Source organism: Arvicola amphibius, chromosome 9 (assembly GCF_903992535.2).
Source record: "Arvicola amphibius chromosome 9, mArvAmp1.2, whole genome shotgun sequence".
NCBI classification, from domain to species: Eukaryota; Metazoa; Chordata; class Mammalia; order Rodentia; family Cricetidae; genus Arvicola; species Arvicola amphibius.
In genome coordinates, this window is record NC_052055.2 from 122,437,273 (window position 1) to 122,463,185 (window position 25,913).

A 25,913-nucleotide genomic window follows, 5' to 3' on the forward strand; every position below is an offset into this window, starting at 1 on the left:
CAGCTAAGACATTTCAAAGTGCTCAGGGAAAGGAGTGCAGGGGAGCTCTGGCCTCTCACCAACACTTACCATAGGGCTGGGCATGGTGGCGGGCATCTTTAATGCCAGCACACAGGAGGCTAAAGCAGATGAATCTCTGTAAATCTGGAGCCAGTCTGGTCTACATGGGTAGTTCCAGGTCAGCCAGGGCTACATAGTGGGACCATATCTAAGTAAATAAGCAATAGAGAAATATCCCAGGTAGCAATGCTTCACTCAAGCGTGGGGAGTCTGACACCTGAGCCTGCTGTCTGCTCATCACCACCGGGCAATGCTTCTGGCTCTAAGATGGCCAAACAAGAAAGACTGATGTCAGAAGGCAGTGAGCGAGGACTGGGACTCAGTCTCATCATATACCCCCTGGGATCTCCGTCGACAGGCGGGGCAGTTGGCTATCCATCCACTGCTGTAACAAACCTCTGACAACATCAAAGGAGAAAGTTTATTCCAGTCATCCTTTCAGAAGCTTTAGCCTGCAGACAGGGTCTCACTTTGGAGTCCATGCTAGCCTCCGGCTGGCTATGAAGCCCATGGCAATCCTCCACCACCTAGCGGTGCAGAGCCGCTGCTCAAGCCTTTAGCACCTAGGCCCTGGAGGACAGTCCATCCACCTGAGCAGGCACCCCGGCCTTGACAAGTGTCTGCAGAGACACCATCCAGCATTCAGCAGCCACCAAGGTGGCTGTCATGTGTCATCTTCTCAGATGTGACAAGGTTAGGGGCAAGGTATAAGTATCCAGGTGTAGTACTTAGGGCTGTAACCTTAGCACTCAGGGAGCAGAGCCAGAAGGGTCTCAAGTTTAAGGCCAGCCTGGTTGACAGAGAATTGCAGGTTAGTATGGGCTACAAAACAAGATCCCATCTCACATGTACATGCACACCCCAAAAAAGAAAAGCAACTAAAAACAAATGTTTGGGGACAACACCTACCATTATTTTCCTTGGGCCAAGCAGGACCGAGCCAGCCTGTCACTCATGTGCCATTAATGATCCCATCTTCATCGTCATGTCAGCAACTGTAGATCACAGCCCTGTCCAGCGACCGCTTGTCTGGCCTCTGACCTCACTGCTCTGACCCCACCCCCTTGGTGGCCGGGGTAACACTTCTGCCTCTTTTCCCGGTGGATCTTTCAGGGTGATGTTCCCCTCAGTACCTTTTAGTGGGTTGGCCTGCCCGCCTGATGCCTTGTCGTTGTGTCCTGGAACTTTCTCCAAGCGCATTAGGCTGCACCAGTGCTCCCTGTTCACATGTCTTGTGCCCCACTTTGGGAATGATCTCAGAGCTTTGCCTTTAAACTGGACTGTGTCCCCTTGGACGTGACCCCGTTCTGTAGGTGCTTTCAGAGAATAGAGTCTCTCCCCGTAGCCGAACGGTGCAAAGTGGCCTCCTGGGAAATGTGGGCTAGAGAAAACAAAGGAAATGGCATTGCTTTTCTGTCTTCCTTTTCTTTCTTTCCCTGAGACAGGGTGTCTCTGTGTAACAGCCCTGGCTGTCCTGAAACTCATTCTATCTACCAGGCTGGCCTCAAACTCAGAGATCCACCTGCCTCTGCCTCCCAGAGTCCTGGGATTAAAGGCGTGCGCTACCATCAGCAGGCAGGCACCAAATGATATCCTGAAGACACAGTAGATGGAATGCGTGCCTGGCAACAGTGAGTCACTGCAATCCTCTTAGTGCCTACCAGTAATACACACGCACACACACACACACACACACACACACACACACACACACGGCTCTCCCAGCACCTTGGTGCGAGACAAGCAGCCTTGGCGGCTCTGGGAAAAGGGAGGAGACCTATGGAATAAGAGGCTGGCAGGGTAGAGCAGGGTTGGGGTTGAGGACACCACATAGACATTCAGCCTCCTTATCTGGAGGAACCGGGGCAACGTGGCTACAGCCATCTCCAACCCTTCACAGTTCTAATCTGTGATGCTCCTGTATTAGTTCTGGGCAGTTTTCAGTTAAAAATATTATTATTTATTATTATTATAAGCTGGTTTATTTTCATGCTTCTTTGCAATACAATACCTCTAATTTTTTGTTTTGTTTTTGTTTTACTTGTTTGAGACAGGGTTTCTCTATGTAGCCCTGGCTGTCCTGGAACCCTATATAGACCAAGCTGGCTTTGAGCTCACAGAGATCCACCTGCCTTTGCCTCCTGAGTACTGGGAGTGCTATCTACCTGGGCATGGTGACACATGCCTACCCAGCACCCAGGAGGCTCACAAAAAGCACATGGCTGTCCTGAGCTTCATAGCAAGTTCCATGCCACAAGCAGACCAAATTGTTGAATGCCATCAAATGATTTATTTGATTTATATGTGTTTTGCCTGTACCACCTGCTTGTTCGCGGGGGTCAGAAAAGGGCGTTGGATTCTCTGGAAATGGATATGTGCATCTATCTCTTGGGTGCTGAGAACCTAGCAAGACCTCTGCAAGATCAGTAAATGCTCTTAACCCGAGACATCTCTCCAGCTGAAATTTAATCTTACTCAGATTTCTCCAGTGTGAGTAACTTTATGATCAGGACATGACAGTTTGGATCAGATCTTACCAAGTTGCCCGTGACCTAAACAAGTGGCACCCCGGGAATCAGGGGGCCTCTACTTGTGTTTCCCCCTGCTCAGCGGGAAGCTCAGAGGAGCTTGACATTCGGGCTTCAATTCCCATGCATTTCCGCTTCACTACAACCTGCTTTGCAGAACGGGGACAGAAAGCAGGGAGGGCCTCGGCTCCACAACCGGGTACAGCCCTGCACGCCAGCTCCCGATTCCCCGGATTCTGCGGTGCAGCCGGGAAAGCACGCCGCCCAGTCACCTTCCCGCTGTGCGGCCCTTTGCCGCCCCCTGCTGCCGCGGCGTGGACACGGCAGGCCCGCCCACCCGCCTCCGGATTGGCCAGTGTGCAGGACTCGGGCGCCGAGGCCCCGCCTCCTCTCCGGGTCCTTTGATCACGCGCCGGAGGGCTCTTCCGGGGCTAGAGCCAACCCACGGTGTTGCTGTCAGAGCAGCTCGGCGGGAGGTAAGGCATGGCCGGGCTGGATGGGCTGCAGAACGCTAGCACCTAGCATCGGGATGCCGGGGTTCCAAGACGCCCACGGGGGCTGCGACCCCTCGGCATGCCCCAGCTCCCCTTCCCCGCCCTGATCCCCGAGCCTCCACGCACCGAGGGAGCCACCTTCTGCCCGCTGTGGCGGGCCAGCATCCTAAGAGCGGCCTCATACCCTTCCGGTTCTGGCCCCCTTGACCTGAGGACGGGAAGCTTGCGACTGGGAACTGGCAAAACTGGCCCACGGGCAGGGGACAGTTAGCTCGTATCTCTTCCTCTCTGAGTATGGGATAGGAACTTAGGCCATCTTTAGTGCCACCGCCCCAGGATGATCTTTCTGTCGATGGGGGCCGTCCTCTCCACCTCTGCCAGTCAGCCCTGGCTGGGAGGAGCCCCGGGTGTACTAGAGACAGGTGACATCATCTAAAAGATAGGGTCCACCTCTACACAGCGTCCACACTAGTACCTGAGACCGATGCTGAGGACCGTGTCTAGGGTTACATCAGGCATAGGAGGGTGTAGAACCCAAGCCTGGAGCCCCTAGCCTGTAGTGTGGGGACGGAACCAGGACCCTTTCACACGATCCTACCTTACCCCTTCTCTGCAGTGCAGGGCCCTCTCGTATCTCTTCCCTCCATCTAGCCTTGCCCCTGCACCTAACCTTCTCCCAGCAGTTGACACCTACAAAAGGCGACTGAGCTGGGCCACACCCTCACGTGTGCGTAAGCCCTGGCCAGGAAGCAGGTGGCCTGGCTGGGATCTGGGCCTACCCTTTGGTGTTCTGAGCCCCGGTTATCTGGGTGTCTCATCCTAGTGTTTGGCCTCAAGTTTTCCTGGATGGATTTCCACTCCAGCTCTCGGGGAGGGATACAAACCTGCTTGTCACCATAGGGTACAAATGGTAACCTCCCTTCCTCCTCCACAGGGAGCCCAGGGGAGGCGCCCTCCCGAGGCCACCATTGCCCATGCAGACCACCCAGCCATCTGGCTACTGATGTCATGAGTAACACGACAGTGCCCAATGCCCCCCAGGCCAACAGCGACTCCATGGTGGGCTATGTATTGGGGCCTTTCTTCCTCATCACCCTGGTCGGGGTGGTGGTGGCTGTGGTAAGGAGCCCCCACATCAAACGTGGCTAGGGCAACCGCTGGGTGGGCCTGGCCTGGTGCCCACAGCATCTCAGCTGTCCTTCAAGGGTGTGGATGTGGGTCCTCGGCAGGGCCATGCTGACCTCCCAGCTTCTACAGTCCTATGTCTCTGTTACAGGTAATGTACGTGCAGAAGAAAAAGCGGTGAGTGCCCTAACCCCCGGCACTATGCCCTCTAGCTGAAATGCTTTTCTTTTTCCAGGCTTTGGCTAGTTATTGGAGGTCCTTTAATGGCCCAGTTATCTCTGGCTTGAGGGAGGGAAGCAGGGTTAGGGCCCAGGTTGAGCCTTACCCTCCCATTCCCCAAGGGTGGACCAGCTTCGCCACCACCTGCTTCCCATGTACAGCTATGACCCTGCAGAGGAGCTCCACGAGGCGGAGCAGGAGCTGCTGTCTGATGTGGGTGACCCCAAGGTGAGAGCGCCATCCTGCCCTTACTGGACCAGTCAGGTACCACTAACAGCTTGGCACAGGGTAGCCGGAGCCTCTTGCTCTCTTCTCCACAGGTGGTGCACGGTTGGCAGAGCAGCTACCAGCACAAGCGAATGCCCCTGCTGGACATCAAGACATGACGGTTCATGCCCCTCTTACTTGCTATCCACAGCAGGCCCTAAGCCAAGCCTGTTTTCCTTGTGGAGTGGGTGACAGCCTTGCTTTCTCTAGCCTGTTTGGACCTTGCTGTGACATAATCCAAGAGGCTTCTGGAGTTGTTCCCATGGCGACAGGCCCAGATGTATATATTTTGTAAATAAACTTTGATGGCTTCACTTTACCCTTGCTGTGTGGGGCAGGCTGGCTGCGGGCAGCATCTTTTACCCCTTGATTGCTTCATGCCCTGCTTACCCCCCATCTCACACATTGGCAGTTCAGTCCAGAAAAGGCTATTTTTTTATTCAAGTAACTGCAAATAGGAAATCAGAGGGGGAGCCCCAGGCTGGGACAAATACTGACCACCCCTCCCCCACAGAACGAGGGGAGGTGGTCCTACACCCCTTTCCCATCAAAATGGGCCCCCCCTCACTCTGCTGCAGCATCCAAGGGGCAGGGCCCCATCGTCCCTGGTGTGGGGTGGTTGGTAGCCAGCCTGCTGCACCCCAGCCCCTCTTCCCCCTAGAGTGTCTCGGGGAGAATGCAGGCAAAACGGGAGGATGAACTTTTGGCGCTGGTAGCAGCAGCAATGGTGGGTGTCTAAGAATGAACATTGAACAAAAAACAACACAACTGTCCAGAGGTAGTTTGTGAACAGAGGAGAAGATGGAACCAGAACCTTGGGGGGCAGGGAGGAGCAAAAGGAGGGGGGCAAGGCTAGCTCCTTGGTGCCCCACTGGAGGAAGGGCAACAGCCTAGAGTGGGGGAGGTGAGTTAGCGCCCCATCTGCCTTAGGTGAATGTCAGAGAATAGGACCTCACCCTGGAGATGGGTGTGACCCCCATCTGTCACTGCATTGGGTCCCAGGTGAGAACAAGGTGGGTGGCCCATCATGTCCTACTTCCTGTAGTCCAAAGGACTCTAGCCAACCTAATGCAGGGTCTAGGTAAGGTGGGGCAAAAGTGACTGAGAAACCCACCTGGTGACAGTTCGGTGAGGGGTGGGGGCATGCTGGGATCTATGTATCCCTGCACCGACCACACTTGCTGTGGCCAGGTCAGCCAATGGGGCTTGTCTGAATTGAGATGGGGCTGGGGCCCTTTAAGGCCAGGGAATGCTCCCAGGACCCTGTACAAGGAAGCCAGGAACAGCAGAGCAGAGGGGACCTGCAAAAGAAAGAGCCCAGAGAGCAACGTCTCCTGGGTAGTGCGCAGCAGGGCAGGCTGCGGCTAAGTGGGAAGTTAGCCTTGTCGGGAGAGGGCAGGTGTGTTGGGAAGGAGGGCACAGGGACTGAGCCAAACCCTGCTCCCGTGGGTGCCGCAGAGCCTGCAGCTGGTGCGGTAGTGTGCAGTGGGGGTGGGGAGGGGGCTGGAAGCAGGGCTTCCGGTCCCAGGGGAAGCTGCTCCTGTGGTGGCCAAGGAGCAGGCGGCACTGCGCGTGGTCACTGTTCCTCCTCCGAGGACTCCTGGGAGATGCCCTCCTCTTCCTCCTTCTCCTGTAGGAGGCAGAACAACTCTGGGCCTGGCCCTCCTCCTTTGCCAACAGCCCTCCCTCCCAGGCTCTCCTCTGCAGAAGGGGGATGAGTCAGGGCTGAGTGTGTGGTGACTCAGCAACCTCCACGCTGCTTTCATTCATAAAAACGAAGGATTTAGAGGGAGGAAAACCCACACACACTCGCTCTCACATACAGGCAGCTCTCACGCAGGCCAGACCAGGCACCTAGCCCAGGCTGAGCTGAGGGCTGAGCAAGTGGCAAGCTCTCCAGGGAGGAGGCAGAAGGGCACTGAGACAATAACAGGAGGGGAGCCACTAGGTGGCATAGGGCAGGTGTGGTGCCGGCTGCACCCAAGGCCTGAGGTAGCCAATGGCTGACAGTGAGCCAGGGTGGGAAGGAAGTGAACCCCAGGGGTTCACTCACTGGATGGGAATGTCGGGACACCACAGGGCTCCACAGTGCCAGGCAAACTCAAAACAACTAATTTCCTGTTACTCATTCTTGGGATCTAGCCAGCAGGGCCCCCCAGCCCCTCCACTAAGGGTGGCTCAGCTCAAGGAATGCCTTGGGTAGCTTGGAAACAGGACCAAGAACACGGTATCCTGGAGGCACAGGCCCTGCATTGGCCCCACTTTTCCCTGTCCAGATCTGCACTTCCTGGCCTTTCCACGAAGGTCCTAATAAGGGGGTACATGGGCACAAAGCGTGCCTCCCACAGTGGGTGCCTGAAATTAGGAATTATCTTCTCAAGCAGAAGAGAGTCCTGAACTCATGTTAACAGGTTTCACGCATGCTCATCAAACACCCCTGGCCACACGGGACATTCTTAACACTGCCCCCAAAGAATGAGAACCTACCAGTTTCTTGGGTCTGCCCCTTGGTTTCCTCCCTGGAGCTGCGGCCGTTTTCTAGAGTGAGAAGAAACAGCTCTCAGTCCAGAGTGCTGAACAGTCCTCACCGCCGTCAAGCCCCAGGTGAGGGGGGCAAGGCTGGCGTGGAACAGTCCGGGACCACCAGCAGGTCCACCCTGGCCAGCTGCTGATGACTGGCCAGTCCACGCCCCCACATCCAACACACACACACCCCTACTCCCCCTTCCACAAGTGACTCAGAGGATATGAGTCGCGCGCTAAAAAGTAAAATAAAAACAAAGACTACTCTTTGGAAGGCCGATGGCACTGACTCCCGCATGGTGCATGCCCTCAGGATGAACGAGGGTGACAGCCCCAGCGCAGAGCTGGCAGAGGCCTTCACTCTCACTATCTTGCCTTTTTCCAGACCTAACTTGTTTTCCCCACTGTCCTGGGCACCGCAATTTCCACAATTAGCAACGACCCACAGATGCGCTTGGCATAAACAGAAGAATCTCACCCGTGTCTTGGTGGCACCCTTATTTTTGCTTCCCTTTGGTCGGCCCCGAGGTCTCTTGGGTGTTGGCACTTCACTGGGCTCCTTCTGCAAAGACAGGTGGGAGTCAGGGATATGGCAGCAGCCAAAGCCCTGGGGACTCCAAATTTGCCTGACCATCATCAAGCTCCTGGACCCCAGCCTCTGAAGGTTGAAGACCAAAGATAAGAAACCAAAGACTTCTGGGAAAGATGTCCCCGGGGCAGGGAAGCCACTGCTAGGTGGCCCTGATCAACTCTTGGCGCTACTGGTGTTCTGCAAACTGCCTAATCCTGTGGCCTGTCTCACCTGTAAAAGGTGGCGTGTTAACACCTAATGGCGTCAGGTGAGTCAAATCCGCAGCAAAGTCAGTGTCCAGCATTGGCCACAACTGCTGCCGCCCCTCCTGTCTTACATGGGAAACCCCTCTCCAGGAGAGAAGCCACACACAGACCTGACCTCTGGTCAGCCCAAACCAGAATAAAAGGTTGTGTTTTAAGTCAGGCATGGGGGCTCCCTCCCACTTATAATCAATACCAGCACTCAAGAATCTGAGCCAGGAGTATATAGTGAATTGAACGAGGCCATCCTGGACCACAAAACCGCCTCAAAACCAAAGGCCAGCCTTGGTCCAGTGACCACCGCCAGGTCCAGTAATCGGGATGGAAAACATAGGGTGCTGGGCTTACAGGACTAGTCCCCCACCCTTCTCTGGAGACTCATCCACCTCCACAGGACCACCAACAGCCTCCCCTCACTCAGGAGACCGCTGAGCTCCAGTGCAGAGCCAGGCAGGTGGCACAGCCAATATCCTACTGGCCACCCTCCCGGGGACCTCACACGGGGTTTCAGTGCCCACTTACAAACACCCCCCCCCCCACTGGCCCAGGAACCCTTTCCCACCGGACACAGGAAGGACAGAAATGGGCAGTAGGTGGAGAAACCTGGCAGCAACTGGACGAGAAATCGATTGTGTGTTTAAAACTGTGTACTAACAAGCCAGTGAAGAGCTGGGCCCGGCCTTCCTGACCCTCCTGCCTGTGCCCCACACCTGCCTCCACTCTTCTGGGTGGATTACCATGTGGTGACGCTCCACACCGAGCGTTCTTAAAGGCAGTGAGAACACAGACGGGAAAGGCACATGCACACAGAAGGAGACACATTCTGCACTCTCCTGGGACGGTCACACCCTGCTGGGTGCCAGGTGCCTCCCTAGCCCGAGAAAGGAAACAAAAACAAGGCTCTGCTCACCCACCTGACTCCCTACCAGCGCCGTCCCAGGACTCACCGGAGGCTGCTTGCGCGGCCTGCCCCGGCCTCGCTTCTCAGTCCCGTCCTTCTCCTGCTTGGAGGCCAGGGGCTGGCTGGACTTTGAGCTGGACTCGCTCATCTTTCTTCTCTACGGGGCAGTTAGGGGGACTGGCTGTGATGCTGGGAGACAAAGTGGTGCCAGTTACACAGGTGCCCCACCATTCCTCCTACCGCTCACCATCCCAAGGCACACCGCGGGGACTGCCAGAGTGGCACCCGAGAGGCGCAGCCGGCTCAGACCTGGGGCAAGTGGTTCCTCACAGCCTCCGCCCCCCATCCTGCCAGGGCTGCCACCCAGCAGGTCCAAGCCTGAGAACCAGAACAAATGCCAGAACCCATCACATACCTAAGACCCAGAGATGGTGGCAACGGTAGAGATGGAGGAATGGGAAGGGCAGAGTCTCAGATAGGCCCTGCCAATCAACGACTCTCTGGGTAGCAAGGCCTGATTCCCCAGGACCAGGACAACGCTGTGTGTGTGTGTGTGTGTGTGAGAGAGAGAGAGAGAGAGAGAGAGAGAGAGAGAGAGAGAGAGAGAGAGAGAGCCACAACACAAAGGGCCTGCTCGCTGTACTTGGGGATCTCCCTCTAGAGAAGTCAAACAAGACAGCCAGCAAGCTGACTTCCAGTCAAGACCAAGTTTCAGTCACAGGCCCAGGAGACCCCACTCCACACTTCTTCAGGGACCAACACAGCCTGTGGCCCTCAGTGAGGGACAGGGACAGGGCAGTAGTGCTACCTGCAGAGCTACCCACACTGGTGCTAAGGGATCAGGCTTCTTCGCTTACCACGGAAGCTGTGCCCCCAACCGTCTTTTCAGATTTCTGAGGCAACTACTAATTTTGACTCAATGACAGGAAAACATTTTGGAAACTTGTGATTTTTACAACACTTAACGATTCCTAATTCTCAAGCATCAAGAGACGCTCCAGATGGTGGAACTCTGTTAATTATTCGATTACAATATTTCAAACTTGAGACCCCTTTACACAGGGTGGCTGGGCCAGCTCCATCATTAGCGGCTGGGTCTGTTCCCTAATTACAGGCCGTGATTAGAATCTTACATAGCACCACAGGTCTCCTTCAAACCAAACATCAAAATTAATCAGCTAAATGAGTGCTGACCTCACACTGAGGTCTGCCTGAGGCTCTTGGAGGGGGAGGGTCATGGGAGAGAGCCAGCCCGATCCCAGACAGAGACCGTGGGCCCAGCTTGCCTGCAGATCCCGGCCAGGCTTCCTGGACACTGTTATACCTCCCGGTGCCTTCCCAACCCTTACCGTTAGGGACTCTTTGAACCACCTGCTCCCCCAACGTCCCCACTGAATTAGGAGCAGAGTCCCGTCCAGTGAGACCAAGAAACCACTCATCTCCACCTGCTCCTGCACACAGGGAGGCCTGGCTTGCAGAAGCCACATTTAGGGTCAAAGCCCGATGTGCTCTGGTGAGTCTCCAGCCTGTCTCCGCACACACAGTGGCCCTTCGATGTTTAGGCAACTAGGCAGGAATAACCAGAGGAATAACTCCTGGCAGGTCCACTGTTAGCTTGTTCTTTTTGTAAATAGCTCAGAAAAGACCCAGGAGTGGCCCAAGGTCACACAGCAACTTGGTAAAATGGAGTAGGTTCTGGCGGAATGCTTACAGACCGCAACTCTGATTACTGAGGAGAAGCAGGTTAAGACCCTGGCGCCCTCGGCTCCAGACTGAGGGTGCCTCCGCCAGTGTCCCTGCTTGGCGGTTGTAGGCCGGCCAGACTAGGCGCTAGGGCGAGGGGGAGGGGCGCAGGCCCTGCAGGCGCGGGAAACGGCGCACCCCGACCACATGCACCGCCACGCGGGTGCGCCCGGCCCCACTTCCTGCCAGAGGGGGCACCCAAGCCCTCCTTGGGGGCAGGAAACCTGGTGAGAGTTGGAGGAAGAAAACCCCCTCCTCCCTCCCCGAAAACCAAAACCTCAGGGGCGGGGGGGGGGGGGGGAACCAAACAGAAACGGGGAGTCAAAGGGACTAGTTCTAACAGAACCCAGCAAAGCAGAGGAACCAGTTTGTAGTGGCGGAGGGCAGGCCCGGCCCTGGGGGCTGAGGAGGCGCGGGGCAGGGCCAAAGGTGTGTGGGTGAAGCCCCGAAACCCAGGCCCACGCGATCCGGCCTCGTCCACGCACAGCACGACCCTGGCAAAGGCCGAGGAAAGGCCAGGGAGGCATCGCGGGGCACCGGGCCCTTCCCCCGCACTTCTAGAACTTCCCCGGCTGAGGGGGGGTGCGCGCCCACCTCCTGCCGCCGCGCTGCGCAGCGCGCGCCCCTCCCCGAGGCCGGGCTCGCCGAGCGCGAGGTGCACGGGCGCCGCCGGGTGCACAAGCGGCGCTCGCCGCAGCCGCGCGCCCCCTCCCCCTCCGCGCGCCGGTCCCTGGGGGTCTCCGTAACCCCCGGGAGCGCGCGGGACGCCCTCGGCCTGGGGGACCGGAGGATGCCGCGCTCTGCGGAGCCCCCACCCCGGCCCCGCCGCCCGCCCGCGCGCACAGTGCGGCCTCCCCTTTCCCGCGGCCCGCGCAAGCCCGGGGCCTGGGAATAAAGCGGGCAGCGCGCGCCGCAGGCCCCCCGGGCGCGCCGCGGACACTCACCGCGAGCTCGGCAGGCCGCCGGCGGGGAGCGCTCGGGGCTGCCGGGCGCGGCGGGGCTGGGCGCAGGGGACCGGCCTGGGCTGCTCTGCTGCCGCCGCCGCCGGTCGCAAATGCGGATCTGAAACCGGGAGAGAGGGCAGAGGCGCTGAGACCGCTGCGTGCGCGCCGCCCGGGCCCCCGCCGGGGATGTGTGTCACATCCGAGCTGGGGCGAGGGACCACGGACGGATCCCGCTCCCCCGGAGGATGGCGAGGGGCAGGAAGCTGGGCACGGCCCGTGCGCGGCCTCAATAAATAATAATGTGATTAGATTCTAGACCTAGAGAAAAAAAAAGAAGCCACCCGAGCGGCGGCGAACTCACGCCTTCTTGGAGCCGCGCCAACACCAGAAATAGCCCCGACTCGGAGTCCCAATTAGAGGAGCGCAGCCCCGGCTCAGGGGAGCTTAAAAAGAGCGACCCAGGGGCAGGGGGGACGGGCCCGCCCGCGCCAGCCGTGTCACCGGGGGGCGGGGCCATGCAAATGAGCCCGGGGATTTAAAAGGGCGGCCAGCCGCCGCTGCCGCCGCGCGCCTGTGGTTGCCGACGCCGCCGAGGCTGCGCGCGCCGTGCGCGGGGGCGCGCGCCGACGGCCCTCGTTTCTCAGTCCCCGGGGCGGGCGGGGGCGGGACCGGCGAAGGTGACAGCGGCCCCGCCGTCGCCGTGGGGTGCCAGGGACACACCGATAAGGGGGCGTTGGCGGCCTCGAGGCCGGCGCGGCGGGGTTTGGGGGCCTGTCCACGCGCGCTCTCTAGCCCACGTCGACGGCCTCTCCTTCGTTCCTCCCTCTGGCCAGACGGGAGAGGGCACGTGCGTCCCCGCCTGGCCCCACGGCCCCCCGTGCAAACACCAGTCGTGAGAGTCAAACGTGAAACTTGGCAAACGCGGACGGTTTGAGTCCAGTAACGGCCGCCACCCAGGTGCCGGCTTCGAGGGAGCCGAGCGATTGGCTCGTTCGCAGGTACACCGGAGGGAGGAGCCATGCGGTGACCTGCTGCGCGCCGCCTGGGGAGCACGCGGTGCCCCCGGTGTGATCCCTCCCGGGGGAACTCAGCCTTCCAAAGGCGAGGGGTGCCTGCTGGAAGCGCCTTGAGGGCAGGGGTTCGAGTTTCCCGCCTCCGGGCGCCTGGCTCAACAAAAGACTTGTTGCTCGGGCCCGAGGAGAAAGCCAAAGTGGGAAGATGGCGCGCGGGGAAGCAGGCGCCGGCCGAGAGGCGCGTCCTGCAGGCCGGGGCCGGGCACGGGCCCTGGACGCACCTCCCCACCTCGGTCCCCGAGGCGGCCTTTCCACACCTCTCGTGATGCAGAGAATTGCAATGCCGGCCCAGTGACACACGACTGTGACTCATAGCCCTGCTCCCCTTCCTCCCCGGTCAGCCCTCTCCTCGGGGGGCGCCCGGGCGGTGGAAGTGGGGGGGGGACGCGGGGCCCAGCGTGCGCCCGGCTAGAGGCGGAGTGGGAGCTGGGATGGGGGGGTTGAGGCGGGCCTCCAAGTTTCAGGAATGCCTCAGGAATGTTTCCGGTGGGGGGTGGGGAACACGGCGCGCCCAGCCCTCCACGGGCCGTGGGATGGAGCCCCGGGCGCGGGGCAGCACGTGCTCGGTGGGGGCGGGGCGCGGCGGTCGGGCGCGGGAGGCCTAGGCGGGCGGTGCGGGTCCCGGACCGAGGTCCAGGTGACCCTACACTCCCGGGGTGCCATTGGAGGGAGAGGAAGTCACGGCGGGGCAGGCCATCGGGTGGAGGGGAGCCTAGGGCGCCCGGGCAGTCTGGGGGAGGAGCGGCTGCCCCTTTGTGTGCAGCCGCTGTGGGGGCAGGGCGGGGTGGAAGCGCGCCGCGCCCTCCATCTTTGTGCCCCGCGAGCAGAGTTGGCTGGAGGGGCACGAAGTTGCTGACAGCTCTGGGGACCCTCGTAGCGTGGTGTGGTTGAGCAAACTATCAGCCCCCACCAGCGCGTCTCCCCATGACACAGGTCGTGGTCAGCAGCCTAGGCCACTAGGCCCCTAGGCCCTTGCCATGGCGTTGAAGGGAAAGTGTGGGAATGGTCCTGCGGGCGCGTTTCCCCAACGTGGTAGTGACTCCTTCACGCATAATGCCTGTGCCCTGTGGCCATCCCCGGGTAAAGACGTGGAGAGAAAAAAGGGATAGCTCTCCTGAGTGGGCTTTGGGGAAACTTGGCCAATTGCTTGGCCCACTTCTAATAAACTGGCGTCATCTTATTTTTCCGCTAATTTCTCTTCGTCCTGATTTCCTCACCATCTTGTGTGTATTTTTGTAGGCTGTGGAGGATCCTCTCTAGGAGGAGACAGGTAAAAGTAAATAGCTAGGCAAGCAAATACCGCGATTTGTCCCCCTTCTGGCTTATCCACCCCTGAAATACATTTCTGCCCGCTGACCCCCATGCACACACCTCCGTGCTTCCTGGGTTTCGTTTGCACGTGCCCTGGCTTCCATTCCTTTCGCGGTATTAAGATTTAAGTGAACAGTGGCGGGTGGGAGGATGGAGGGTGGGATGAGGAGTCCCATCCAACTTCATGTCTAGTGAAAGGAAGGCAGGTGAGACACTGGGCCAGAGACGGCCATGAGGTTGAAAACCTGTTCTGACTTACGAGTTCTTGACGTACAGTGCGTGAACGAAACTCTGCGCTTTGGAAGTCTGGACTTGTGGGTGCGGAAGACTTCGTGGGAGCCCCAGGAAGCTGCCTGAGAAGCGGTAAAGGCCTGAGCAGGCCTTCCATGATCGGGAGAGTGGGTGGAACAGGTACAGCGGGCAAGGAGGGGCACCCGTAGTTGGGGCAGGAATCTGAGTCATCTACCACGTTTTCTCAAGGACAGAGCAATGACCTTCAGAGATCCCAGCTGTTTCCCAGGACCACAGGCTCGAAGCTCATCCCTTAAGACTACATGGAAGAGCGAGCCTAGACGTCTCCAGTTAGTTTGGGGCCAGTTCCCCGGAGGGCATGGCATGCTGGGCCAACTGTCTCCCTACACAGAAAGTAGGAAGAAGGACCCAAGAGGGAAAGATGAGGCCTTGTCTAACTTCCTGGCCAAACCAGGATACCTCGAAAAGGGAGAGCCTGGAGGGTGAGGCCCTGGGCTTGCACCCCAAACTTCAACAAAAATGTGACTGGGGCTGGTGTGGAGGCGGAGGCAGGCGGGCCCCTGAGTTACAGATAGCCAGGGCTAGCTATGTAGAGAGACCCTGTCTCCAGAAAAGGAAAATTTAAAAAAAAAAAAAAAAAAGTGAGCATGGTGATACTCAAAGGGCTCCAGTGGGAGGAGAGCTCTCGGCCAGCCAGGGCCTTTTAGAGATCCGCTGTCTCTAAATAATAGGAGAGTGGAGGTGTGCTTTGTCTCCTGGTACCCAGGAGGCCAAGGCAGGTGAACGTGAGTTTGAGGCCAGCCTGGTCTACATACTGCTACGTTCAGGACAGCCAGGGCTGCAGTGAGATCCTGTCTGAGGAAAAGGCAGTAAAGATGGCTGAGCTCCACAAAAGTGCTGTGGTCAAGGTTACCTGAGTGCATTTGGGATCCCAGAGCATGTAAAGGGAGAAACAACCCCCACAGGTTATCCTCTTGAGTTTCTCAGGTTCCCCTTCCCACACACGCACATAAGATATTAAAAACTAAGCAAATAATCTTCTATTGATCATTATGTGTGCACTGGGAGATGAGATAGGAAGACCTCCACCAGGTTGCCAGCCAGTTGTACTGTATTAATGTGGAATTTCCATCTGTGTGCTGTGATTACCATTGATGAATAAAGGAACTGCTTTGGGGCTATAGCAGAGCTATAGGGGAACAGAGCTAGGTGGGGAAAACTAAGCTGAATGCTGGGAGAGAGAAGGCAGAGTCAGAGAGAAGCCATGTAACCCCTCCGAAGTTGGACGAAACTTTTCCCAGTAAGCCACAGCCTCATGGCAATACACAGATTAATAGAAATTGGTTAAATTAATATGTAAGAGTTAGCCAATAAGAGGGCTGGAGTGATGGCTCAGAGGTTAAGAGCATTGACTGCTCTTCCAGAGGTCCTGAGTTCAATTCCCAGCCACCACATGGTGGCTCACAGACATCTATGATGAGATCTGGTGCCCTCTTCTGGCATGCAAACATACATGGAAGGAATGTTGTATACATAATAAATAAATAAATCTTTTAAAAAAGAGCAAATAAGCTAGAGCTAATGGGCCAGCCAAGCAGTGATTTAATTAATACAGTTTCTGTGTGGTTGTTTTGGGGCTAAGTGGCCTTCTCCAACACTATATGGCAAGTGCTTTGCCACTGCAATATGAGATTTTAAAAAAAAATGTTTTAAGTGTTTTGCACATGATTTTTACACCTTGGAAGTGGCTATGCCAAGACCAAGGGATGGGTCTGCCTCCCCTTGGTAGAGCCATCTGTACGTGTCTGTATATGTACAATGGCAGCTGGTTGTGCCGCGTGCATCCTGGACTGACTGTTTCCCAGCCTTTTGCCAGGCACACTCATCCATGCCATCACAGTTAGCTGCAGAGTTCACTCTCAAGTCTCTGCACTTACCCTGTGTGCATGTCTCACAGTTTGTTTACTCCGTCGGGCTGAAGGGCTCCTGGACAGTCGCTTGTCCGGCTGGCTGTAACGGGGAGTGCCACCGTGATTGTTGCAGGGTCCCTAAATGAGCAGATCTGCTCGTTCCTGTTGGGTCCGTGCCTAGGAGAGGAACTGCTGGACCGCAGGAGGTGTGTGCTGGGCTGCAGCAGATACACGGGACACTGCAGAGTAGCAGGCCACTCATCCGAGCATGAGCTGACAACAGGATCCAACCAACCTGGCCCAAACCAGCCAAGACTGACCCACACCACACAGTGCTGGCCCTGAGCCATACCAACCAGGACTGATTCGCACAGCCACAATTGAGGCCACCGTGATGCAAGGTACTTGCCCACTCTCCTGGAACCACCCAGTTACCAGTGTATCTGGTCCTCTGGCAGGGTCAGGCCACTGAACCCTACTGACCACAAGCTCCACTGCCATGAAGCCTGGCAGGCTCTATAGAGTGGGAGGAGGGCCTCTTCTGCTTCCAACTTTCAAGGAAAAACTATCAAGTAGAGAGGACAGACCAGGAGGGAACACCTCCCTGCCTTCCTCCCAGCTGGGAGTTCCCCAGTGGACACACACAGAGGAAATGGAGATCCTGCGTACATTTGAGCACACACATGCAGCCTCAGAAAACGCCTGAGGAAAAGGTGGGTTGTGAGCAAGAACAAAGCTATGAACCTCTTTCACTCCTCCATTCTCCCCTGCCAGCGAGCAGCGTTCCCACAGCAGTCCTAAGGGAAGGGCTGGGCATGGGAGCACGAGCTTTAAAACCCAGCACTGGGCAGGCAGAAGCAGACAGATCTCTCTGTGTTCAAGACCAGCCCAGGTTAAACAGTGAAGCCCTTGTCTCAAAAACACAAACGAAATCAGTTCTTAGGCTTCTGCGCCTTTCTGCTCAGTGTTGCCCCAAGCCAGAGGCATCTCTTGAGGCACCGTGATTGGCACCAGCCTTGAACAGGGTAGCTACCTTTGTGTATCAAGGCACTTCCATTGGGTGGAAGGGGAGGGGACAGACAAGGACATGGGCAGCGTCAGGGATGTAGTCCATGCTGAGTAGGCACAGAGCAGGGACCCAGGGCCTGGGCAGAGGAAGCAGCCGGGCACAGATGAAAGAGATGTCTGGCATGGGGACAGGCTTGGCGGGCTGACGTTCAGTTGTGCTCCCTCCACACCTCCAAAGCTACTGCTCCAGATGTTAAAGCCCAGGTAACAAAGACCAACAAGGGGAGAAGCAAGTGGTGGTAACACCTTTAATCCCAGCACTCGGGAGGCAGAGGCAGGCGGGTCTCTTGAGTTTGAGTTCAGCCTGGTCTACAGAGTGAGTTCCTGGACAGCCAGGACTACTAGAGAAAAACTCTGTTTCGGAAAACAAAACAAACCAAGAACGAAACAAGGGAAAGCAAGGGAAAGGGCTCTGCCGCACTCCCATCAGGAGCTCTTAGGAGTCCCCGGTTGCTGGTGTCTGTGGGGTATGGTGGCAGCCGGGCTTCCTGTCCTTGCCCTTCTGGTGGGTCCTCCTACTCCTTGCCTGACTGGGGCAGAGGCCAACAGCTCGGGCCTGTTGATCCAGCCTGGATCCTGCTCCTCCAGTTCTCCAACAGTTTTGTAAGCGCCAGTGCAGAATCTACCTGAAATGCATGGTCTGTTCTCCTAGCTTCAAACTCTCAGGGTGTGGCTGGGTGGGTGAAGTGGGGGCTCCCCTCACAGACCAGTGTCCTTCCTTAGCCCACAGTCCTGCAATCTGCCCCTTCCTGTGCCATCAGCCTCGCCGGGTTTGAGTTTACCTGAAGCCCGCACTGGTTGCTTCCTCTGCCCGGCATGTTATGCTCTTAAGGGCCTGCCTGCTCAGAGCCTTGGGGTCTATGCCCAGTGCTGTTTCCTTCTGCTCCTGAGGGCCTCACCCGTGTGGTAGCAGCGCAGCATGCCTTCAATCCCAGCGCTCTGGAGGCAGAAGGAAGCAGAGTTCTGTCTGGTCTACATAATGAGTTCCAGGTCAGCCGGAGCTTCATACTGAGACCCTGTCTAAAACACAGGTAACCCTCCTGTCTTCCTGTCCCCCTTAACTAGTTAACTGTTGGCAGTGAGTGGTTCATGTGCTCTTCTGTCTGGCGGGCCAGCTCCTCCAGCCACACAATTGGATCTTCTCTTGTTTGTACAGTGTGCTCAGGCCTAGCCATGTCCTGCACCTCCTGTCCACAGGCAGCTTGCACCGGTACCTGTCCCCAAACCTAGCCTGGGACAGACGACAGGGCTCCTGTGCCCTCAGGAGGCAGATCTCTTTGTACCGACTTTGTTTCCCTGTGCTGTCCTTTGTCACATTGGGAAGTGTTATTTCTTTAGTCTTCAGGAGCTGGCAGCTGCCTGACAGCTCCAGGTCCTCTTCACAGAGGGACTGGCAAGGTTGCTTGATGGGTACTGAGGGACATGTTTGGCATTCAAGGTAAGCTGGGCAGGGAAACAGGTTTTTTTTGGGGGGTAGGAGGTTGTTGTTTTGGTTTTCAAGATTTTTGTATGGTTCTGGCTGTCCTGAAATCGTTCTGTAGACCAATCAGGTTGCCCTTGAACTCAGAAATCTGCTCCTGCTTCCTGAGTGTGGGGATCAGAGGTGTGCACCACCTCGCCCGGCTGTGTGAGGTCTTCATAATAGGAAGATTTAAAACAAAGCAGCTGCAACAACCAAAACTCTCCCTTTGGTCCAAGGACCTTGCAGAGTCCATCCAGGGTGACAGACAGCAGATGCAAGACCAAAGCCTTTTCTACCCAGGGCATCTGTGGAGCCTGGAGAGTCCCCTCCCAATGCATCCGCACGAGCTAGCGGTTTATTTAAGGCCTATTAGGGCAGTGACCATAAGCCTGGACCTTCTGAGTGCTCTGAGCAATCAGGATTCTCCTTTGGGGCACTGGGCTAACCTTCCCAGGCCACACTCAAGGGCTCATCAGCAGGCTGCGAAAATGGTGTCTCTTTAGCCACCTGCTCCTACTCAGGTGACACTAATTTGGGAACAGGCCCTGGGGTTACAGGTGATTCTCACAAGGTTGCAACATTGTTTCCTTTTTATCTGCTCTCTAAGACCTGGAGGGCAATGTGGTGTTCAGGCTCTTATCTCCCTGCCCCTGTACCAGGTGAGAGAAACAGGCATATCTCTGTGAGTGCCACACCAAAAGACCTTGTTTCAAACAAAACCCCCCACCAGGCGTGGGACAGGGAGTGGCGGTGTTATCCTGGGAAGTCGATGGAATGATGGCTGCTCTGAGCCAGAGCCTCGGGAAGAACTGTTGTCTGTCATGGCTGTGGGGAGAGCCCTTTCCCTGAGCCCTCTACCTCTGCATAAGCACCAGCTACCCAGTGAACTCGGAGCTGGTCTGTTTCCTAGGCTGGGGACCCCAGGCCACCTTGAATCCTAACACTGAACCTTCTTCCGTGGGGTTGAGAAAGTAGTCGGTGTCTGTTTGGGCTGTTTGGTTTGAGGGATTCTGCCAATCAAGTCACAGAATCACAAGGTTGTCTGGGGTCTGAGTACTAATCAAACCAGCGTTAGGAGCTGAGCAGAGCAGACGTGGAGGTAGCAGTTGTGGGGGGCTGGGCAGTGAGCACCCTCCAGTAATTCGATGTTTTTGCTCCCAGGGCTTCATTTTCTCCTCTTTAACCACAGCAGGCAGGAAGACTGGCCCCAGGCGACCCTGGCTGGGGAAAGTCTGGTGAATGGGTGGGTAATTAAAAGGCAGCCTGGGGAGGGAGGGGGAGTGGGAAGGGCAGGGGACTCATGGTAGGAGGTGGAGATGGGGCTTGGAGCTGGACAGTCGACTGGCTTGGAGATGGTGGTACAGAGCCTCCCCCTTACCACCATCCTGGCCTCAGTCTCCCCTGTTTTCCAGGCCTAGACCCACCCAAGGGGTCAGGGTGACTTCCAGGACCTAGTCTCCCTGAGATTGGCCAGCAGCCTCTTCGCCACTGTCTCCTTTCTAGGAACCTAGCCACAGCACCAAGACCGGTGACTTGCCAACACCAAAACATCTAGCAATGGGCGGTGTGCTGTGCGGGTTGGCTGACCCACACTGGGGATCCCCGCAGGGCTAAAGCGTCTAGGATGGGGTCTCTAGGGATGGGTTGGGGAGCAGAGGACCCAGAGGTGGCCCTGCTGACAGTGGCCAGCCACTCCAGTGCTTGTGGGCAGTGCTAGGCCAGAGCTGCTGACAGCCAGGTTTCTGGGTCACCATCCAGGGTGCCCTGCCAGTTCCCAGGCCTGGGTGAGGAGCACGTGTGCTCTGCCTCTGAAGCCTGTGCCCCTCTGATGCCTTTGTCCTTGTCCTTTGGGGCGTGTTCCCATCCCCCACCTCCAGCCTGGCAGCAGCCTCAGTCCTGGGCTCAGGGGCCCCCAGGGAGGAGCTAGGTGCTGACAGTCTGTCTGAGAGCTGCTGATGTAGACAGACTCAGACCCTCCCAACAAGCACCTCTCTTACAGGCCTGTGCCTCCACCCTGTTCCCGGCTGTGCCCACTTTTCAGATGGGCCCCTCTCCCAGAGGATCTGCTTCTGGAAGACAAAGCAGAAGAAGAAAGCTAGCTTTTCTAAGTTTCCCCAGAGATGGATGGAGGTTGCCACCTGATGTGTGTCCACCCCCTCCCCGCCCACACATTGTCTGTCTTAAGAGGGTGGCCTCCCTGGACATGTATCCCCTTCCAGAGAGCTTGGGGCACTCACTTATACCGTTACAGTTGGGGCTGAGACCCAAGGAACAGGTGAAAGATTCAGGGGCCCTGGTGGAGTGGAGATTGGGCTATATCCAGCAGTGTGTCAGCCGTCAGTGGGCAACAGGATAGACAGGCGGGACACATCTCCTGGGCACTGTGTTGACTGAAACCACCAACCATTCAGGAAAGGAAATGGGCACAACAAGTAGCAGGCCAAAGCTTGTGGTTCTGTGAGATGCCAGGAATCATGTGCTCCTGGCCCCCACCACCCTGGCCATTCCCCGGGTCCAGCCCTGCACAGTTCTGTGCTCCTTTATTTTCCTGAAGAGGGAGCTGCTCCCAAGTGTAGCCTCTAGCAAATACAGCGGGTTCTGGTTCATTCTCTCCCACCATGTGAGTTCCAGGATTGAACTCGGGTTGTCAGGCTTGTTGGCAAGTGCTCTCGACACGATTACAGTCAATTTCCTGCATTTTTTAACCTTGAATGTGGCTTTTAGAATCTTTAGCCAGATGTGGTGCCATACACAATCCTAACACTTTAGGAAGCTGAGGCAGGATGATTGTGGCAAGTCTGAGGCCAGCCAGGGCTGCATAGTGACACCTTGTCTCAAAATTAACTAAAATCTAAAAGCAACAGGCCAGGCCTGGTGGCACACACCTTTCATTCCAGTACACCTGAGGCGGCTGGCTGGTTGGTGTATTTAAAAGGCCAACTTGGTCTACATAGTGAGTTCCAGGCTAGCCAGGGCTACATGTATACTTAGGAACATCCGGCAGGCAAAATACTTATAAAATAAGCAAATCTTCTAAAAACAAAACAAACTAAACTAAAAAAGACTGTCCAGCATTTCTTTGGGGAGCCCCACTCCACAGCGCAGTAGCTGGTCTAGATAATTCTCACATTTATGATTTATTTGTATTGCCCTGAACCCCAAATGCCTGCTCTTGCTGTTTGAGACAGGGTCTCACTAAGTACCTCTTTCTAGCCTTGCACCCACAGAGATCCTCCTGCTTCTGCTTCCTGAGTACAGAAAGTGCCTCTCTGCCAAAGCACCTGTTCTTGGTAAGGCAGGTTTGGACATGCTGTGTTCACTATTTTAGCTCAGGTTTTGGAAATCTGGCATAGTTGGGTGGTAGCACACACCTTTAATCCCAGCACTTGGGAGGCAGAGGCAGGTACATCTCTGTGAGTTCGAAGCCAGCCTGGTCTACAGAGCGAGTTCTGGGATAGGGTCTGAAGCTACAGAGACCCTGTCTCGGAAAAAAAAAAAATCTGGCACCTAGTAGGTGTTCAGAATTCCCATCATTGAAGGGAAAAGTTCACTTGGGGACACCCTAGGGGAACAGAGGAGGGACTTTCACGCCTGCCCCAGACTGCTTACTGTCCCTCCTTCCTTACTGTCGCCACCCTGTGGAGATGCACCCTGGCTGAGCACTCGCTCAGGAAGCTGCGGTGACTGACTCTGTGCCTGCACTGCCTGGCCGGGGGCATCTGGAGCCCCGAGGCTTCGTTCCTAGATGTGGTCTGTAGGGAGGAAGACACAGGATGCAAGGGCTCAGGCTCATTCAAGGTCACTGTGTCAAAGGGGCCTGTCGCACACATGCACACTTTCTCTTTCCCTGCGATTCCATCACACTATGAAAGTCCCTTCCGTAGGGACTTCCCTCCAGCCTGACTCAGGCTGCCTCATGCGGGTGACTCAGGCAGGCCCCTTGCCAGCCCTGCCCCACCCCCTCTGCACAGCCCAGGCCAGGCAGCCTGAGCCAAGGGTAGAAGCTGGTAGGAGGGGGCTCCCCCAAGTGGAGCCCACGAAGAGACACTCCGCCACAGCTAAAGGGAAACACAAGCCTGGACAGCGACGTAAGGCAGTGATCCCAGCTCTCGGGAGGCGGGAGGAGCAAGAGTTCAAGGTTCAAGGTTCTGCATCAAGTTCAAGGCCAACCTGGGCTACTTTAGACCCCCGTCTCAAAGAAGGAAAACACAAAACACACACAAAAAAAACAAAAAACAAGGCTGGGTGTGACGGCACAGGCTGGGACTCTAGGAGATGGAGGTAGGAGGTCCCTGCAAGCTCGGGGGGGCATTATGGGTTCCGAGCCAGCCAGGGAACAGGAAGAGACCCCATCTCAAAAACAAATGAAAAAAATGAAAGAAACCCTACAAAGCTTGAACCCCAGGAGGTACCCAGCTGTCAGGGAAAGAGCCCTCCGCAGGGCAGAATGAAGGAAAGGGAGAAGGCAGACAATTCCCAAGTGAGAACACGGAGGACAGGAGGAGGGGGAGGACTCAGGAGAGGGCGTCTGTCCTTCACAGAGGCAGGGACTGTGTGGACTGAAGGGGTTCACCGCCGTGAGGTGCGGGTCACCGTGAGGTGCTCTGCTGTTCCCTGCCTCCTACTGACTCCAGGGAGATTGCAAAGGGACCCAGCTGGGAACTTTGCTTTCTCCCAGCTGCTTTCCCTCTCCGCCTTTGGTTCTAGGTCTTCTCATCTGTAGGATGGGTGGAGCCCTGGGGAAACTGCAGGACTGTACCCGCAGTTCTCTTCTGGTACTTAGCTTGGCTGGCGCCGCCGCCCACCTTCCATCCTTCTGTCCAGAACAGAGTATCTCCCCACTGTCCCTTCCACTGGAGGGATCTGGCAGCTTCGAATCCCTGCCGGTCCCAGTGCATCACTGCCCTCACTGATCCTGCAAACAACCCAGCACCCCAGCAAACAGCCCTTCCATTAGGACCCTGGAACGCTCTGGGATGGGTTCCATTTCATTTCCTACTAGGCTCTGGCCACTTTGGGAAGCGGGGGCTCCCCAGCTCTCCAACCGCACAGCCAGCAGGAAAAGCAGGTGTGGGAATAGAGGCTTGGACCAGAAACGAGGCCTGCATTTAGCGATAAGCACCACGGAACAGGCACAGCAGCAGCAAGCCCTTTCGGAGGCTCATGGGCCAGGCCAGGGAGGTCACACCGTTGGAGCAGCTTCCCCAAGGCCAGGCACAGCCTGACTTGGCAGTGCAGCAGTCTGACGAGGCCCCTGCCTTCAATGTGGCTGTCTTACAGTTGAAGAGACAAGCACGGAGGGGGGAAGTAACTTCTTCAAGACCACACAGACAGTGCTACTCTGACCTATCTACCTGGTTCCAATCTGTTGCTCTAAACCTTTCCTGGAGCTGGGTTTGGCTCTAGCGTGAAGCCAGCTTCCGTGCCCAGGACTTCACTAACGAAGCCAGTCTCCCAGCTTCCTGGAAAGAAACGGAGGTGTGTTCAGAGCTGGGGAAAGCCTGGAGTGCCCTTCCAGTTTCCTGAAGTTTGTCCCATCTCATCCTAGTAAGAACAAGAGCTAGAAGATCCACAGACAACAGCCAAGACGAGGAAGAACTAAGATGGGATGTTTTGTAAGGATTAACCTGACTTTTCAGAGTGAGTTCTGTCAGACACGAGAAGATACATATGGCACCTAGGATTACGGTTCATCACAGGTCTGGGGTCCGGGGCCTCTGCAAAGTCAGTGTGTTAGCGGCTGGCATGCTAGGGTGTTAGAGGCTGGCAATGAGGAGCTACAGTGCAAAAGAGTGTTTAAGACGGGGTTTCACTTGTAGCCTAGACTGGCCTTGAGTTATGGCTGTTCTCCTGCCTTAGCCTCCCAAGTGGCAGGGTTCATTCATGAGCCAACATACTTGGCTTCTATCATTGTTTTTATTTATTTATTTATTTATTTATTTATTTATTTATTTATTTACTTACTTACTTATCTATCTATCTATCTATTCATTCATTCATCCATCCATTCATTGATTCATTTATTTATGGATTTCTGAGAAAGAGTCTCACATAGATCCGGCTGGTTCAAACTTGCTTTTTAGCCATGGATGGCCCTGAACTGAACCTCCACATCCCAAGTGCTCTGGGGTCACAGGCCTGAGTCACACCTGGTTTTATGTCATACCGGGGTTTGAACCCAGGGTTTCCTAAACGCTACACAAGAGTTCTGCCGACTGAGCCACATCCCCGCCCTTGTCCTCTACCATTTGTAAGGGCTCCAAGAAGAAAGGAGATGCTGGATGTAATGAGATAGACACAGCATGCATGGGTCAATGACAAGAACCACAAAGCTGGTGCGAGGCAGCAGAGGCGCAGGAGGCTGAACCAGAGAGGGACTGGGTGGCCCTCAGCGTCTCCCCTGTGCTTGGTGGCTTGAGTTGACTTCAGCTTTGGCCTGTTGTCACTTTGCCCTCACCCTGTGTGGTTTTGAATCTCACCCAGAACTCAGGCGTCCCAGAGGAGAGCTCACTCTGTTCCTCTCCAGTCTCATCTTTGTTTGGTTCTTGTTTTTTGAGACAGGATTTCTCTGTGTAGCTATGGCTGTCCTGGAACTCGATCTGTAGATCAGGCTGGCCTCGAACTCAGAGGTCTGCTTGCCCAAGTGCTGGGATTAAAGATGTGCACCACCACTGCCCGTCTGCGCCTCAGCTTTCTAAACTACATTGTTTTATACTGCAGAATAAACAAGAGTAAGAGGGAGACCTGTTACTGGGCAACCGTGCGGCAGAGACTGCCGTTGTCCCACGTGCCCAGCTCCCTCCTCTGAGTACCCTCTTGTATTTTTAGCTGAACACATGGCACATTTTGGCCCTCAAAATAGATTGTTTCCTTGCCTTCCCCTGCTAGATATGGTCAGTTAGAAATAAGCAAAATGTTTCTAAGAGAAAGAGACGTTTTCTGCAGTAATTCCTTTCTAGCGGACAGAATGGGGACTGTCGGCTGCAGGACACACCGCTATTTCAAACTCAGGAAGACATTTGGGGTGAAAGCATCACTCAAACAGCAAAGCCTGGGTCCCTGACCCTGTGGCCCGTGGTTATGGCAGCTCCAGCTGCCTGTGTCTTGTTGGACATGAGAGAGACTTGACTTCCCCCAGGTGGGGTTGGTTTTTCTCAGCATCATTCAGGGAGGGAAAGCCATCAAGGAGGCTTATGGGA

The 25,913-nt window shown here is 56.1% G+C and overlaps 2 protein-coding genes across 7 annotated transcripts; one reads left to right on the forward strand and one right to left on the reverse strand.

Annotated features, from left to right (window-relative positions):
- The first annotated feature begins 2,641 nt into the window (after nt 1–2,641).
- Smim29 (small integral membrane protein 29) lies at nt 2,642–5,012 on the forward strand. 3 transcript variants are annotated; one of them, XM_038343266.2, is made up of 5 exons: nt 2,642–3,064; nt 4,017–4,201; nt 4,359–4,384; nt 4,549–4,654; nt 4,747–5,012. In XM_038343266.2, the coding sequence occupies exons 2-5, from the start codon at nt 4,091–4,093 to the stop codon at nt 4,810–4,812; spliced, it is 309 nt and encodes a 102-aa protein (XP_038199194.1). In that variant the 5' UTR covers nt 2,642–3,064; nt 4,017–4,090; the 3' UTR covers nt 4,813–5,012. The 3 variants fall into 3 exon arrangements, with proteins under 3 accessions (XP_038199194.1, XP_038199193.1, XP_041911639.1); XM_038343265.2 differs by having other exon boundaries at nt 2,970–3,064; nt 4,017–4,141; XM_042055705.1 differs by lacking the exons at nt 2,642–3,064; nt 4,017–4,201; nt 4,359–4,384 and adding an exon at nt 4,219–4,358 and having other exon boundaries at nt 4,443–4,654.
- Nucleotides 5,013–5,110: 98 nt separating this feature from the next.
- On the reverse strand, nt 5,111–12,117 carry Hmga1 (high mobility group AT-hook 1). 4 transcript variants are annotated; one of them, XM_038342748.2, is made up of 5 exons: nt 12,000–12,117; nt 8,998–9,140; nt 7,695–7,775; nt 7,181–7,231; nt 5,111–6,323 (listed from the first exon to the last, which is right to left on the reverse strand). In XM_038342748.2, exons 2-5 carry the CDS (start codon nt 9,097–9,099, stop codon nt 6,270–6,272), a joined length of 288 nt encoding a protein of 95 aa, XP_038198676.1. In that variant the 5' UTR covers nt 9,100–9,140; nt 12,000–12,117; the 3' UTR covers nt 5,111–6,269. The 4 variants fall into 4 exon arrangements, with proteins under 4 accessions (XP_038198676.1, XP_038198675.1, XP_038198673.1 ...); XM_038342747.2 differs by having other exon boundaries at nt 7,695–7,778; XM_038342745.2 differs by having other exon boundaries at nt 7,695–7,778; nt 8,965–9,140.
- Nucleotides 12,118–25,913: the final 13,796 nt, after the last annotated feature.

Coding starts and splice junctions, on each gene's coding strand:
- Smim29 (XM_042055705.1), top strand. Junction 4,655..4,746: donor CTGATGTGGGTGACCCCAAG/GTGAGAGCGCCA, acceptor TCTTCTCCACAG/GTGGTGCACGGTTGGCAGAG.
- Hmga1 (XM_038342745.2), bottom strand. CDS start 9,099: ATGAGCGAGTCCAGCTCAAAGTCCAGCCAGCCCCTGGCCTCCAAGCAG. Junction 7,232..7,694: donor AGGGTGCCACCAAGACACGG/GTGAGATTCTTC, acceptor TTCTCACTCTAG/AAAACGGCCGCAGCTCCAGG. Junction 6,324..7,180: donor GGGGCAGACCCAAGAAACTG/GTAGGTTCTCAT, acceptor TGCCTCCTACAG/GAGAAGGAGGAAGAGGAGGG.